The 15,572-nt window shown below is 49.0% G+C and overlaps 1 protein-coding gene across 1 annotated transcript in view; it reads right to left on the bottom strand.

Moving 5' to 3' along the window:
• LOC146863474 (fibroblast growth factor 18-like) overlaps positions 1-9,581 on the bottom strand; it is a 238,997-nt gene extending 229,416 nt beyond the window's left edge. Inside the window, exon 1 of the mRNA XM_085643377.1 lies at positions 9,433-9,581. Coding sequence (XP_085499503.1) covers positions 9,433-9,497 — 65 coding nt within the window. The 5' untranslated portion in view covers positions 9,498-9,581. The remainder of the gene's footprint in view (positions 1-9,432) is intronic.
• Between the last annotated feature and the right edge of the window lie 5,991 nt (positions 9,582-15,572).

Here is a 15,572-nt window from a genome sequence, read left to right as displayed (position 1 = left end):
CAACCTAGCCCCAATGTGGGCACCCTTGTGCCATGGGGTAAGGGTGCCCTGGTTGCAGGCAGGATTGTTTTTGTGCAGGAAGGGGCAACTTTCTGCACAAAAACAATCCGACAAGGCAATTTCCTCTTTCTATGTGTGCTGCTGAATATCAAAAGAGGAAAAAAATGGGAGGAATAAACATATTTCTCCTTGCTATGCCTCACCTCACCGTTACATGATTGTGTAAATCTGGGGCAGCATCAAAGTCCACGGGTTTTGCGTGGGAAACCCCACCGCAACGCCCATGGAACACCTCCTGGGCGCAGAATAAAGCAGCGCAGTGTTTGCGCAGTGTCGCTTTGTTCATGATTTATGAGGCCACTCAAAGCCATGCAGAGTGGCTTTGCGTGGCCTCATAAATCGGATCGAGAGCCCTGCATCACGCATGGACCACTTTTAGTTGGGGCAAAAGTGGCGCAGGGCTCTCATAGATGAGCCCCCACATGATTTAAGGTACGAGGGATTTGAAGAGCAAGGAAAGAAGGACCTCCTTACCAATGTGTTTCTGTTTTTCATATAAATGTAGTAGAGCTTCATGTTTACATAAGGCTTTAAAACCACATCACAAAGAGTAAAACTGGCCGCTATCATTTAAAGCACTTTTAAAGGATGTAAAATCAAAATGTGGGTCAAGACTGATTTGCATATGGCCAGGTCTAAGCTGGGGTGGCATGGTGAGAAAAAGAATGATGGATTTAACCCAGATCTCTTGACTGGGGGTGAATGTTTTGATTTGTTCTGCATTCCGTCCATCAATTGTGTGTCTTTTGTAAAATCAAAATGGCCACATGGAACAGAGATTTTATGTGGGAAAGAAGGCAGAATATGGGATAAAAAACAAGAAATATATCCAAGCTTTGTAAATACACGCCACAGTCACACATTCAAATCGAATTTGGCTTGAAGACACAGCAACTAGCATTCATCACACTAAATAAGAAACTGAACGAGGCCTCCAAAAATACACTAATTGACCTAATTTGGCAAGAAATGATTGGACCCAAGTGAAACAATGCATGGCGCAAGAATGTAAAAGCAGCTTTAGATAAACTCCAATAACATGATCTGTGAGCATTCACAACTATAAGAGCAGAATTTAAAAGATTAGTTAACAAAACAGTGAACTTAATATCACATCTGCAAGACACAGATGAATGTGCTGAAGAGCCGCACGCCTGGAGGAGATAAACATGTACAAAGAGATTCGGCTGCGAGCTCACCTGAGGACTTGATGATCTGAACATTTCAGACTGAAGTTTCTAGCTGGGGGCATCTCCCCCACCAAATGTCTAACCCCAGAATGGGAACAGACCTGGGCAACTAAAACGTGTTAACCCTGTGGCGATAAAAACAAGCATTGGCAAAGCCAATAGGTCTAAGCAATGCCCGAGGAATATGTGACGTTACAACGGTGGTCGTTACAACGCGGTACGTTACGTCGCAGTTATTACAATGCAAGTCGGTACAACGACTTGCGCTGGAGGGCACTGGACTTAGGAATAGTGTGATTTACTATTCCAACTCCAGCCTACGTAACAGAATGGAAGGTGTTGGAATAGTAAATCATACTATTCCTTAATGTACAGCGCCATCCAGCGCAAGTCATTGTAACGACTTGCGTTGTAATGACCGCGATGTAAATTTATCACTGTGTACTGACCGCGTTGTAAAGGTCGTCCGCCATGCCCGAGCTATTGGCCTCCTCAATGTGAATGCCTATTAGCCATGTTGTCTAGCTGCACATCTGCTGTTCATCATGCCTGAAAGCTACTGAAAGCCCAGAATCACAGGATGTTGAGCCGATGCTGAGCCTCTTCACCCCCATGTTGAGTTTATTGTCCTGCCCTTCCTAACACAAAGAGCTCTGGCATGTGCTGGCCTATCACAGCACTTTTTCCAGTGACTTTCAGCCAAGCTGCACAGCAGGCGTGACGAAGACAACATGGCTAAAAGACATTCACATTAATAAGGCGATTAGCTCTGGCATTGCCAAGATCTATTGGCTTTGCCAATGCTTGTTCGGTGTTGACGTGGTCTTGCTGAACAAATGTGGAAGTGATATTGAGAAACTCTGAAGTCAATGTGAGGATGTGGCATAATGGCCAGAGCTGCCAACAGGGGAACTGGGGAACCAGGTTCGAATCTCTGGGTCGGTTGAACAATTGGTGATTCTGTGCAAATCACTTACGCTTCCCTCTGCCTAGGACGACGGATGCGTCATTGTGTAATGTAACTGGTGAGCACTTAAAGATCTCCAATACCATCGACCTGTGTTATCACTATGTCAAGATGGAGGAGGGAACAAGCGCTCCGATACCATTGGATCGTGCAAAAAAATAAATAAAGGCAGCAGTGACGAGGGAGATAGTGGGAAGATGGGTCAAGAAGGACAGCAGGAGGGGATGGAGAGACGGACAAACAACGACGGGAGAGGGCGGGAGGAATCACTCCAATGTCATTGGCTTGTGTTCACGCTATGGCAAGACAGAGGACGGAACATGCACAAAGAATAAACAAGCGCTGTTGGTGTTTTAACAATTTTTTAAGAAATGCATTTGTTTATGTACATACACATGCATGTTAGTGGTATGTGTGCATCTGTGCAAGGGAGACGGCCTGAAAAGATAAGTACTCCTGTGGAGTGCTTGAAAACAAAGAAAAAAATAACTGCGCAAACCGGGAGTAGTGTAAGGAGGCATGTACTTTGTCCAGGCGCTATGGGAGGGCCAAACACAGGAAGAGGACATGACGCGTGCATGCCATGACGAATGGCATCAAAGAAAAGGAGAGTGACGCGGAGGTTTACCAATGGTAGGGATGGGCGGCCTGTAAGCCCACAGATAGAACACAACACAGCTCTTGGAGACATCGTATGCCCCTGTCCTGCCGAGACCTAAAGGAACAATACTGCACACTCTGTGTACATGCCCGGGGCTCGTAGATCTTTGAGTCTCCGACCAGGTCTACAAACACCGGAGACTCACAGCTGCAGAGTCTGGAGGGCCACCAGACCCAGGCGAGCGGCGAGCTTCTGGAACTCACGAGGGCAGCAGCTACCGGGACTGGAGCAGAGGGCAACATTATATGACAGCCGGACCTCGACTCATGTCTGTGCTATTCTGGACACATTCCAATCTCAAGCATGAATGGCCACTTCACACCTGGAATAAACTTGCATCACTTTACTAACATTTTTGGAGTAAGGTAGCTAGCTACTGCTTTCCTCCCTTTTACGATTTACCCCAATCCATTTTTTACGTCTATCTAATCTTACAACAAAAAAACACTGTATGGGTTTATTGGATTGTAATTAGGATGGAAATATGTAATTATTTTAATTAATCGAATAATAAAGGATTCTTTTATCTTATGTCTGAGAGTCTCACCATCTTTGAGTGAGAGAAGGGGCGCACTACATATTCTAGTTGAGGTGACTAATTCGCTGTCCCCACTCCGCCCCCCCATACTGACTGGTACCTTAATTTAGCACCAAAAATATCGATATTGTTGGCGGATCATGCTAAACCGCTGTTTCTGATCTGTTTCTGCTAATGACAGACGTTCCTGTTACCCATTGCAATGGGACTCATTCAAATGACTTTGGGACGATGAAAGCTTGAGTTGGCCCTGCAGAGATGTGGCTCACAACAGATGACAGCGACGGGTATTAACTCACTGACGTAGCTAAAGGTGATCTCCATTTAACGTGGAGTAAGTGTTCATGGGAGGGGGAAGACGGAAGAACATGAGGAAATAGTGGCTCCAAAAATAATGGAAATAAAAAATGAAAAAATGAAAAACTATTGCTAAAAAAAGCAAAGGGAAAGACAAATGAAAAGTGTATAAAAGGGTTGAAGGGCCTCGGGATTGCATCCGTGATCGCACCACGCTGGAGAACCCCGGAGTGAAGAAGCTTATGTCTTGGCGCCATCTTGTGGACTTCCGTGGAACAGGCAGATGCTTCACAGACTTCACCAATGCACAGACCAGGCTGATGGAGGGACACGGCACTCTGTTCACACAGCTCTCACTGCTGCCGTCGGCGCTGTCACGTCATCAGTCTGGTGGAAGATCACGACCATCATTGGTGTAAATCATTTTTCACATAAAAAATGTACGTATAATTCTGTTCCTGCGCCTCTGGGGCGTGCAACACTTGGGCACGGTTCCCTAGGGGCCCAATGCTAGCCTAGGAATAGGAGGCGATGGGTAGCTTGTTGGTTACTTAAAAAAATGTCTTAAGCATGTCCGATGTCTGACGAGGACGGAAGCCATCGCTCCTCTCTGTGCCTGGTTTATATCATTTGCAAAACGTGGCACCCTTTGGGAGGAATTGAGGGAAGGAGGGTGCAGAACTTGTTCATGGAGGCAGGAAGGCTGCGGAATGCGTGTGCCAGCATACTACCCGGGCAAGGGATGTCAGACACCTCTGAAAACGTCACCCTCTGCTCCAGTCCTACTGGGCACAACCACTGCTGCCCAAGTAATGTGTTCCAACCCCATTGTCCATCGGTCCCCCTCCAGGGTCAGCGCCTCATAAAGGGAGGCAAGACAACCGCCTTAGGATGGCACCAGCGACAGGTGCCAAATACCACGAAAGGCCATTTCCAGGTCTGGCATTAGAGCAGTCCTTTTCACTAAAATGATATACATTCTATACTTGTTCACAGGGGCTACCAGCCCCCTTCATCCATTGGTCAGTTTTTGTGTCATTCACATTTGTCTTCCGCCCACCTCAGCGTACGGCATAGAGTCAAGCCCACTTCAGCCATTGGCTATCTTCACTGTGAGTGACAGCATTCTGCTCTTTCACAAAGGGCACATCCACAGATGAACCCTGGCAATACCCTCCTAAACATTCGATTTGTTATGTTCGTGGCCCTAGTGGCCAAGAAGTTAAGCCTGGGGCTGAGAACATTCGGTGTGACCCCACCCATTAGTTCATGCACTGAACTGGTCCTCCCGCTGGTGCGACACGTTTCAGCAGATTTCTCCAGTCACTTGTCTTAAAGTTAAGGACTTGGGGTAGATGTACATAGACTTCCGTTTGCGATTACCTAATAGCATATTTTTGCAATTTGTTATTAGGAAATTGGACACACCTATGTAAAACAATCTGTTTTTCACTGTTTGTGATTCCCAGTGGGCCGCACTTGACCTACCTCATTAATATTCACGAGGCAGGTGACAATTTGCGACACATTAGGAATCACTAAAAACACATGGATGGTGGCCTGCTGGGGACAGCAGACCACGAAGTCTGTGTTTGCTTTTAAATAAAGCAACTCTTTCTGTTTTTTAAATGCATCCCATTTTCCCTAAAGGAAAACAATGAAAAGTTTTATTTTCATTTTTTGAGAACAGGTAGTGGTATGTGGGATCACCACCTGCTCTTAACAAACATTTGTGCACCATTCAAAAAGGTGAAGGGGTCCCCTGAGGACCAATTCTCATTTGAAAATGGTTTACCACCAAATTGAATTTGGTGGTAACCTCAAATGGTTTGCGACCGCACTTTGGTCGTGAAACCTTCATACATAACACTGCGATTCAGTATTAGGAAGGGACGCCCTCAACACGCTCTTCCCAATACTGACTGAATCGCGATTTGGGTTTGGTAAATGTCAAAATGCCTGTTTGTGTGGAGATAGCGCCGGGAAGGCACTTAGTGCTTTATGCAATTACTGCAGATGCACTGAGCCGACTTATGTACTAGTTCTTAAAGGGAGCGCTCGACCGGTGCACTTTTTATCTTTTGTTTTTCTTCTGTACCGCCCCTCGCACTCTGTGTTTCTTCGGTTATCCGGCATAGACTGCCTGGCTAGGCTTCCTCGTCACAGTCTTTAGAGCCCAACCTTCTGGGACTTGACCCTCCATGAACACGTGGCTCTACGGGATGAGTGAATATTACATTGACTCTAGACTTCCTCGTCTCCCAGTCCTCCTACTGTGGCTTGACCCTCCATGAATGCTTGGTACTACAGGATGAGTGAGTATTACATCTACTCTAGACTTCCTCGTCTCCCAGTCCTCCTCCTGTGGCTTGACCCTCCATGAATACTTGGTACTACAGGATGAGTGAGTATTACATTGACTCTAGACTTCCTCGTCTCCCAGTCCTCCTCCTGTGGCTTGACCCTTCATGAAGGCTTGGTACTAAAGGATGAGTGAATATTACATTACATTGACTATAGACTTCCTCACCATAGTATTTGGAGACCCTGTTCCTGTGACTTGACCCTCCATGAAGGCTTGGTACTACAGGATGAGTGAATGTTACATTGACTCTAGAATTCCTCGTCTCCCAGTCCTCTTCCTGAGGCTTGACCCTCCATGAATGCTTGGTACTACAGGATGAGGGAATAGTACATTGACTCTAGACTTCCTCGTCTCCCAGTCCTCCTCCTGTGGCTCGACCCTCCATGAATGCTTGGTACTACAGGATGAGTGAATATTACATTGACTCTAGACTTCCTCGTCTCCCAGTCCTCTTCCTGTGGCTTGACCCTTCATGAAGGCTTGGTACTAAAGGATGAGTGAATATTACATTACATTGATTATAGACTTCCTCACCATAGTCTTTGGAGACCCTGGTCCTGTGACTTGACCCTCCATGAATGCTTCGTACTACAGGATGAGTGAATATTACATTGACTCTAGACTTCCTCGTCTCCCAGTCCTCTTCCTGTGGCTTGACCCTTCATGAAGGCTTGGTACTACAGGATGAGTGAATATTACATTGACTATAGACTTCCTCGTCTCCCAGTACTCCTCCTGTGGCTCGACCCTTCATGAATGGTTTGCTCTACAGGATGAGTGAGTATTACATTGACTCTAGACTTCCTCATCTGACAGTCCTCCTCCTGTGGCTCGACCCTTCATGAATGGTTGGCTCTACAGGATGAGTGAGTATTACATTGACTCTAGACTTCCTCGTCTCCCAGTCCTCCTCCCGTGGCTCGACCCTTCATGAATGGTTGGCTCTACAGGATGAGTGAATATTACATCAACTCCACACTTCCTCATCATAGTCTTTGGAGCTCTTCCTCCTGTGGCTTGACACTTCATGAATGACTGGTACTGCAGTATGAGTGAATATTACATCAAGTCTAGGCTTCTTCGTCTCCCAGTCCTCCACCTGTGGCTTGAGCTTCCATGAATGGTTGGGTCTACGGGATGAGTGAATATTACATCGACTCCACACTTCCTCATCATAGTCTTTGGAGCCCCTCGTCCTGTGACTTGACCCTCCATGAATGCTTGGTACTACAGGATGAGTGAATATTACATTGACTCTAGGCTTCCTCGTCTCCCAGTCCTCTTCCTGTGGCTTGACCCTTCATGAAGGCTTGGTACTAAAGGATGAGTGAATATTACATTACATTGACTATAGACTTCCTCGTCTCCCAGTACTCCTCTTGTGGCTTGACCCTTCATGAATGCTTGGTACTACAGGATGAGTGAATATTACATGGACTATGGACTTCCTCGTCTCCCAGTCCTACTCCTGTGGCTTGACCCTCCATGAATGGTTGGAACTACGGGATGAGTGAATATTACATCTACTCTAGACTTCCTTGCCACAGTCTTTGTACCTCAACCTCCTAGGACTTGAGCCACCATGAATGCTTGGCATTACAGGGTGAGTGAATATTACAACGACTCTCAACTTATTTGTCTCCCAGTCCTCCTCCTGTGGGGCTTGACCCTCCATGAATGCATGGTACTACAGGATGAGTGAATATTACATTGACTATAGACTTCCTCATCTCCCAGTTCTGCTCCTGTGGCTTGACCCTCCATGAATGGTTGGCTCTACAGGATGAGTTAATTTTACATTGACTATAGACTTCCTCATCTCCCAGTCTTTGGGGTCCCTCCTCCTGTGGCTTGACCCTCCATGAATACTTGGTACTAAAGGATGAGTGAATATTACATTGACTCTAGACTTTCTCGCCTCCCAGTCCTCCTCCTGTGGCTTGACCCTTCATGAATGCTTGGTACTACAGGATGAGTGAATTTTACATTGACTATAGACTTCCTCATTACCCAGTCTTTTGGGCCCCTCGTCCTGTAACTTAACCCTCCATGAATGGTTGGTTCTACAGGATGAGTGAAAATTACATTGACTATAGACTTCCTCGACTCCCAGTTCTCCTCCTGTGGCTTGACCCTCCATGAATGCTTGGTACTACAGGATGAGTGAATAGTACATTGACTCTAGACTTCCTTGTCTTCCAGTCCTGCTCCTGTGGCTCGACCCTCCATGAATGCTTGGTACTACAGGATGAGTGAATAGTACATTGACTCTAGACTTCCTTGTCTTCCAGTCCAGCTCCTGTGGCTCGACCCTCCATGAATGGTTGGCTCTACAGGATGAGTGAATTTTACATTGACTATAGACTGCCTCGGCTCCCAGTCTTTGGGGCCCTTCCTCCTGTGGCTTGACCCTCAATGAATGCTTGGTACTACAGGATGAGTGAATAGTACATTGACTCTAGACTTCCTTGTCTTCCAGTCCTGCTCCTGTGGCTTGACCCTCCATGAATGGTTGGCTCTACAGGATGAGTGAATTTTACATTGACTATAGACTTCCTCGTCTCCCAGTCTTTGGGGTCCTTCCTCCTGTGGCTTGACCCTCCATGAATACTTGGTACTAAAGGATGAGTGAATATTACATTGACTCTAGACTTCCTCTTCTCCCAGTTCTCCTCCTGTGGCTTGACCCTTCATGAATGCTTGGTACTACAGGATGAGTGAATATTACATTGACTCTAGACTCCCTCGTCTCCCAGTCCTCCTCCTGTGACCTGACCCTCCATGAATGCTTGGGACTGCAGAAGAGTGAATATTACATCGAGTCTACACTTCCTTGGAGCCCAAACTCCTGTGTCCTGGCCCTCTATGAATTCTTGGTTCTACAGGATGAGTGAATGGTCGGAAGTGTTGTTAAAGCCATGGGGCTGGGCTAACCCTCAATGGCATTAGCTTGGCAAGCCTGTCCTCGACTGACGATACTCACTCCAAGGTCAGAACTGAGAGCAGCAAGTGAGTCCCCGGAGCAAACCTACCGCCCAGGGAACAAACAGTACCGAGTGAGCGCTGTCCATATGTCTGAAACCAGGACATGACGGGGCGGGGGGAAGCATGTAAAGTTGAAGGATGAAAGCGGCAGCTGAACGTGCCTTCTTCAGCTAACACACAGATCAGTTACTTGCATGAACCCACCGAGGTACCTCACTGGGATTGCACCACCGAGCAGCAGTCCCATGACCCCAGGGGGCTCTGGACCCTGCAGGACGTGCTCACGTCAGCGCAGCAGTCGATATATTCTACAGAGAGGTATTTTGCCGCACTGGAATCGCAGGTGTTCAGCCCGCTGAGCTATCTCACCTATGTGTGCGTTCACAGAACGGAAGTGGGGGGCAGGTGAGGATGAAAGCCCCGTCGCCGTCCATTCCTAAGTGTGTACGCCTTTCATCTGCAGTGCCGAGCCCTCCCGCCTGCACTGCACACCTGAGCAGACCCGCCCCTCCAGACAGGAAGCCCTCTTCCAATTAGCGTCTAGCTCTGTAATTAGCGGGCCGCCTCGAGCCCGGAGCCTGGCCCTCATCCGGGGGGGCGTGTCTGAGGGGGAGGGGGATTGATTGCAGTCTACAGTTCAGTGCTAAGCACCTTTGTAATGTCATTTAAATTCAATGACCACATTAATCGAGGACCTTGCAGAGCCTAGTTCAGCGTGCCTCAAGGCGCTGGCTGAAACATCTGCATAGTGGAAAAGAGAGTAGCATCGCGCCTGAAAGAAGAAATGCAGAAGAACACATTTTAAAATATGTTTTATGTTTTTTTTATTTTATTTAACATATTTGAGGCTTTACAAGAAACCTTAGAAGTTACATCGTAAACTAGGATGAACTATATTAAAAGAGATAATTATAATAAAATATTCCTGAAAGTGAGGGGGGAAGACAGACAAGTGAGAAGGGATGTGATTGGCTAATGCTGACACTGATGGCTTCAGATGCGGCTCAGGAGAGGCCTCTCCCTGAGGGACCACAGTCCGGCGGAGCTCGTCGTGAAGTAGGCGGGTAGCTTCAGATAATAATAATAACAATGTGACTCAGAGGCGCAACTAGAACCACATTTCGGGGGGGGGGGGGGGGGTGCTAAGAAAAAAATTGGGGGGGGGGGGCTGAATCTTTAAGCAATTGGCAGAGTGGAGCTGCAGGGGCTCTTAGAAGGGGTGAAACAACAGCGAGGCCTCATTAACATGCAAATGGTCTTTTAAAGACCTGTGAAGTGCTCGGGTGCGGCTGTGTGGCTGCCCGGGAAGCTGTCTCATCCCGGGCTGCCACACACGACGGGGGGGGGGGGGGCTGAAGCCCTTTGAGTCCAATGGGTGTTGCGCGCCTGATGTGACTTATAAAGCGCCTGGCTACTTCAGGCGAAGCGTCGCAGCGCTGGGGTCCAGAGCACATCTGATGTAGCCTAAAATCAGCCCAAGCGAAACAGGAAGGGTACTTTGGAAACATGTCATGAAAGAGAGTCCGGCTGGGCCTGCCCGAGCCGCAGGGGCGGGAGTGCCACAGCTTAGGCGATAAGTAACTAAACGAGGAGCCCCTGATACAGTGGGGATCGCGGCCAGTAAAGCCCCAAAGAATCGAGACCCCTGGCTGGGAGGCAAGGCTCGATGAGGGAGTGTAAAGCGAGGACCCTTGTTTGTCAAAGGCCTATAGCAGATGCACGGGGCTTTGAAGGAGGCCCAGGGCCGGGTGTAGATATAAATCCCAAAGCATACAATGGGATTTGTATTTCAGCATTTGGGATATCCATCCCCGTTGTGACGGAGTAACCCCTCCGCCGAGATCGAAGTCCCTGTTGTGACAGAGTAACCCATCCGCCGGGATCTAAGTCCCTGTTGTGACAGAGTAACCCATCCGCCGAGATCTAAGTCCCTGTTGTGACAGAGTAACCCCTCCGCCGAGATCTAAGTCCCTGTTGTGACAGAGTAACCCCCTTCGAGATCTACATCCGACCCTCTATGTTTCGGTGGCAACCAGTGAAGTTTAGAGAATGCCAAGGTTGCCCGGGGGGCCACGAAGGGGACCCTCCAACAGGGCGGCCGCCTTAGTGCCACAGGAAGGCACACTAGTCAGCACACTAGTGCCCCCGGTCTAGGGACCAGGGGGTCAGTCGGCCGCATCACTTCCGGCCGTGGTGGGGGAGGTCAAGGGTTCCAAATACCTTCCCCCGCCCACAGTGCAGCCTCTTGTCTGCTGCCCGTCTTGCTGTTTTTGGATTCTGCACTCGCTGAAGTCTTTTCCGCTGGGTTTAGACACTCCCAGGTAAGGACATTACAGTACTCCAGCCTGGACATAACCAAGGCCTGGATGGCTGTTTTTTGCAGACTGTCAGGAGGCAAACATTTTTATTTAAGGGTCTTCAAGATACTGTTTGTCACATCAGGAAACAGCGGGTTCAAAGAGGCGGGTTAGTCGGGAATTCATAGGGAGAGAAAGCCGAGCCAGCTTAGAGCCAGAGGCCTGACATGAGCCGAGCCATCCGAAATGGAGCATGTTAATGGTACAGAAAGTTCTCTTCAAAACAAGCTAAAGAGTCTTTCAGATTAAAACAAGCATTGGTAAAGCCAATAGGTCTCACCTATATAAGATCAATTGGATTTCTCAATGTTTTTTAGACATGTTGCACAGCACCACAAGCTTTTGTGCAAGATGGCTTGAAGTCAAGAAAAAAAAAAGAGCTATGACTCGGCCAGCATTGACTGTGTCATAGCTGCTGTGCAACATGTTACAAAAAGCTGGGGAAGGGGCACGGAGTGGGAGTAGCAACACGAGAAAGGCGCAGTGAAAAGAAGGGGTGCAGGGGAGGAGGGAGGCAGTAGCAACAACAGGAGATGGAAGAAGCAACAAATAGGAGTGAGGACCAGATGGGGCTGCAACACGGAGAAGGAATGGGTGGGAGGGGGAAGAAGAAATAGTGCCTCAATCACAGAGTGAGCAGCAGAGGGGAACTAAGTTGAATCCACCTGTGCTTGATCCATGCTCCACAGAAAGGAACAGAAGTGAAGCTTGTCCTGTGCTTGGTCCATGCTCCACAGACAGGAACAGAAGTGATGCAAATCCTGTGTTTGGTCCATGCTCCACAGAAAGGAACAGAAGTGACGCCTGGCCTGTGCTTGGTCCATGCTCCACAGACAGGAACAGAAGTGACGCCTGGCCTGTGCTTGGTCCATGCTCCACAGACAGGAACAGAAGTGAAGCTTGGCCTGTGCTTGGTCCATGCTCCACAGAAAGGAACAGAAGTGAAGCTTGGCCTGTGCTTGGTCCATGCTCCACAGACAGGAACAGAAGTGATGCATAGCCTGTGCTTGGTCCATGCTCCACAGAAAGGAACAGAAGTGACGCCTGGCCTGTGCTTGGTCCATGCTCCACAGACAGGAACAGAAGTGACGCCTGGCCTGTGCTTGGTCCATGCTCCACAGACAGGAACAGAAGTGAAGCTTGGCCTGTGCTTGGTCCATGCTCCACAGAAAGGAACAGAAGTAAAGCTTGGCGTGTGCTTGGTCCATGCTCCACAGACAGGAACAGAAGTGATGCCTGGCCTGTGCTTGGTCCATGCTCCACAGACAGGAACAGAAGTGAAGCCTGGCCTGTGCTTGGTCCATGCTCCACAGACAGTAACAGAAGTGACACTTGGCCTGTGCTTAAGTGACACTTGGCCTGTGCTTGGTCCATGGTCCACAGAAAGGAACAGAAGTGACCCCTGGCCTGCATTGGCCAATGTGGAGGCAGCAAAGAAGAGTGACAGTGAAGCCAGCAAATGATAAGCAATGGGCGGGCTTCAAGCCCTTTGGTGTAAATGTGTGTATCCCAAGCGAGGGGGCATGCATCGCATTTGATTTCACAGGCGAGACATAAACAAGTCATTTCTTGAACGCCTGTGTTTCACTTTAGTACCTTCAATTACAGCACTGAATGGACATGTATTAATACGGATAGCTCAAACATGAACGGTCCCCCACGTCCAATGCTCTGACGAAAACTGCCAAGAGTGAAGCACGAGGTGTTTGCAGTGTGCGCTGTATATATGGCCAGTATTGGTATTGTATATGGGGGCACATTATCACCTACTGAACCGCACCTCAATGCACTTTTAGAGACCACACATCCGGAGCATGTTTTCTCCATGGTGGTCTCAGGCTCTAGGCTGCATTCGATGAAGGCACAGGGAGTGGAGGAACCTATTCAGGAGATCCAGGGTAGACCGGGGTTAATGGACTTACACAGCAACTACAGCCTTTTACTACTGAGGTCTGGAGCTTTACCCTACTATTGAGCCCAAAACTGAGCCCCAAGTACACCGCTTTCACCCTCGACCCTCAGGCAAGTGAGGCCAAGAAGTCCAAGACTTACTCCGGGAGGTGGTGCGGGTCATAATCTCAGAACTCAACGAACCATCCGAAATGAATGAATACCACGGGCCCAGCCAGGGTTCTTTCCCTCACCACCACCATATTGTATCTAATCCACAGAGGGCACTTACACAGGCACACATGTACCATGGTAGCAATCACTGTGGAGTGGAAGACACTCGCTGCACCCTAGGACAGGTATCGAACAGTTGCACAATACGAGTCCGACGCTGCACCGGTCTGAGTCTAGTGGGCATGATCTGCTGGATGCAATCCTAGCACCAGCCGAGAAGAAGCAGCCGGCGAGCCACACCACTTGTGGACCGGCGGATCTTGCCGTGGGATGTAGCGACAGCCCCACTGTGGGATGTAGCGTCAGCCGCCCCGTGGGATGTAGCGACAGCTCAGCCGCGGGATGTAGCGACAGCCCCACCGAAAGTTGTAGCGAAGATCCAGTTGTGAAAGGAAAGGATGTGGCTTAATGGTCAGAGCTGCCAACTTTGGAACTGGGGAGGATTTGAGTCTCAGCGTTGTTTCAACATCTTGTGATTCTGGACAAATCACGTAATCTCTCCGTGCCTACAAGGAATTAATATTTCCTTGTGTAATTAATGTAAGTGGTGCTCATGTGAACCGCTCCAATACCCTTGGGTCAAGTCTGTGCTATTTAAAACTGCAAAAGGTTAGTGCCTACACAACAGCCGTCACAGTTTCTCAGCACTAAACAGTCACAAGCACTTCTGAGCACCACACGGGCAAAATTGAGCTCCAAAACTTCACACTACGGCTAGCGATGCCGGCCCTCCCACTAGTCGCAGCTGGGAGCTTCTGTCCATTGTAACTCCGCACCTTGAAGACTCCTCTTCTAGACGCTATCCTCCTCATGCACGGGCACTTCCAGCCCCCTTAGTAAGTGGGCAGTCAGCTCGTGCCTTAAAGTCAGGCACACAGCATCTCTGCCTGGCAGGCTGTAGAGCTTCCCAGGTGCCTGGTCCTGAGCCTGGTGAAGGGAAATAAAACAGTCCCAGGACACCAAAGAGTCTCTCAGTCACCACCTCTGTGGGACCCTGGAACCTGGTAGAGGAATCCCGCTACACTGGCTGGTAGTGTCTGCCCCACACCTGCAGACAGGGGCTCAGTATGCCAAGGCTCCACTCTGGGGCTGCTGGCAAGCAGCTCATCCCTTCGGCGCATTTCCCCCAGACTGGTCCAGCCATAATCTTTTTCTAGCTGTGTCAGCAGGAAGGTGGGGTGGAGTGGACAGCCTCCTGTCAGCCAAGACCCAAAACCAAACAAGCGAGAGCTAGTAGCGTTGTAAATGACCATTTTTTTACTTATGCTTTTTTTTGTTTGCAGTGGAGTGATTATAAAGTGCGAGTTAGAGCTATTGGCGTTGTAAATCTGTTTTTTATTATTTATGTAAAATGTCAAGCACTGGAAACTTGATGGTAAAGAGGGATAAAAGAGCGGACTGAGTCTGGCCATGGATGCGCTCTCCAGCTCGCACAGAGAACAAGGAGGCCAAGACATGCCGGTCTGCCAGTTCAGAAGGGTATCAGCAAAGAAAAGCCACAGCGTGATGACGAACATGTGCGCACGCGTCACCACAAAAGCACAGGCGGTATCATTTCACATCGGACATTGTTTAAAAAAAAAAAGGAATTGTCACCTGCCCCCCATGAAGTGCTGTCACTTGCCCTCCCCATGGAGTGCTGTCACCTGCCCTCCCCATGGAGTGCTGTCATCTGCCCTCCCCATGGAGTGCTGTCACCTGCCCTCCCCATGGAGTGCTGTCACCTGCCCTCCCCATGGAGTGCTGTCACCTGCCCTCCCATTCAGTGATTTCACCTGCCCCTCCATGGAGTTCTGTCATCTGCCCCCATGGGGTGCTGTCACCTACCACCATGGAGTGCTGTCACCTGCCCCTCCATGTACTGCTGTCCCTTGCCCCCCATGGAGTGCTGTCACTTGCCCCTCATGGAGTGCTGTCACCTGCCCCCCCGGCCCCCATGGAGTGCTGTCACTTGCCCTCCCCATGGAGTGCTGTCACCTGCCACCATGGATTGCTGTCACCTGCCCTCCCATTCAGTGTTTTCACCTG

The sequence above is a fragment of the Triturus cristatus genome, chromosome 2_2 (genome assembly GCF_964204655.1).
Source record: "Triturus cristatus chromosome 2_2, aTriCri1.1, whole genome shotgun sequence".
NCBI lineage: Eukaryota > Metazoa > Chordata > Amphibia > Caudata > Salamandridae > Triturus > Triturus cristatus.
Note: the sequence above shows the minus strand (reverse complement) of the source record. Positions and strands in the feature narration are given on the sequence as shown.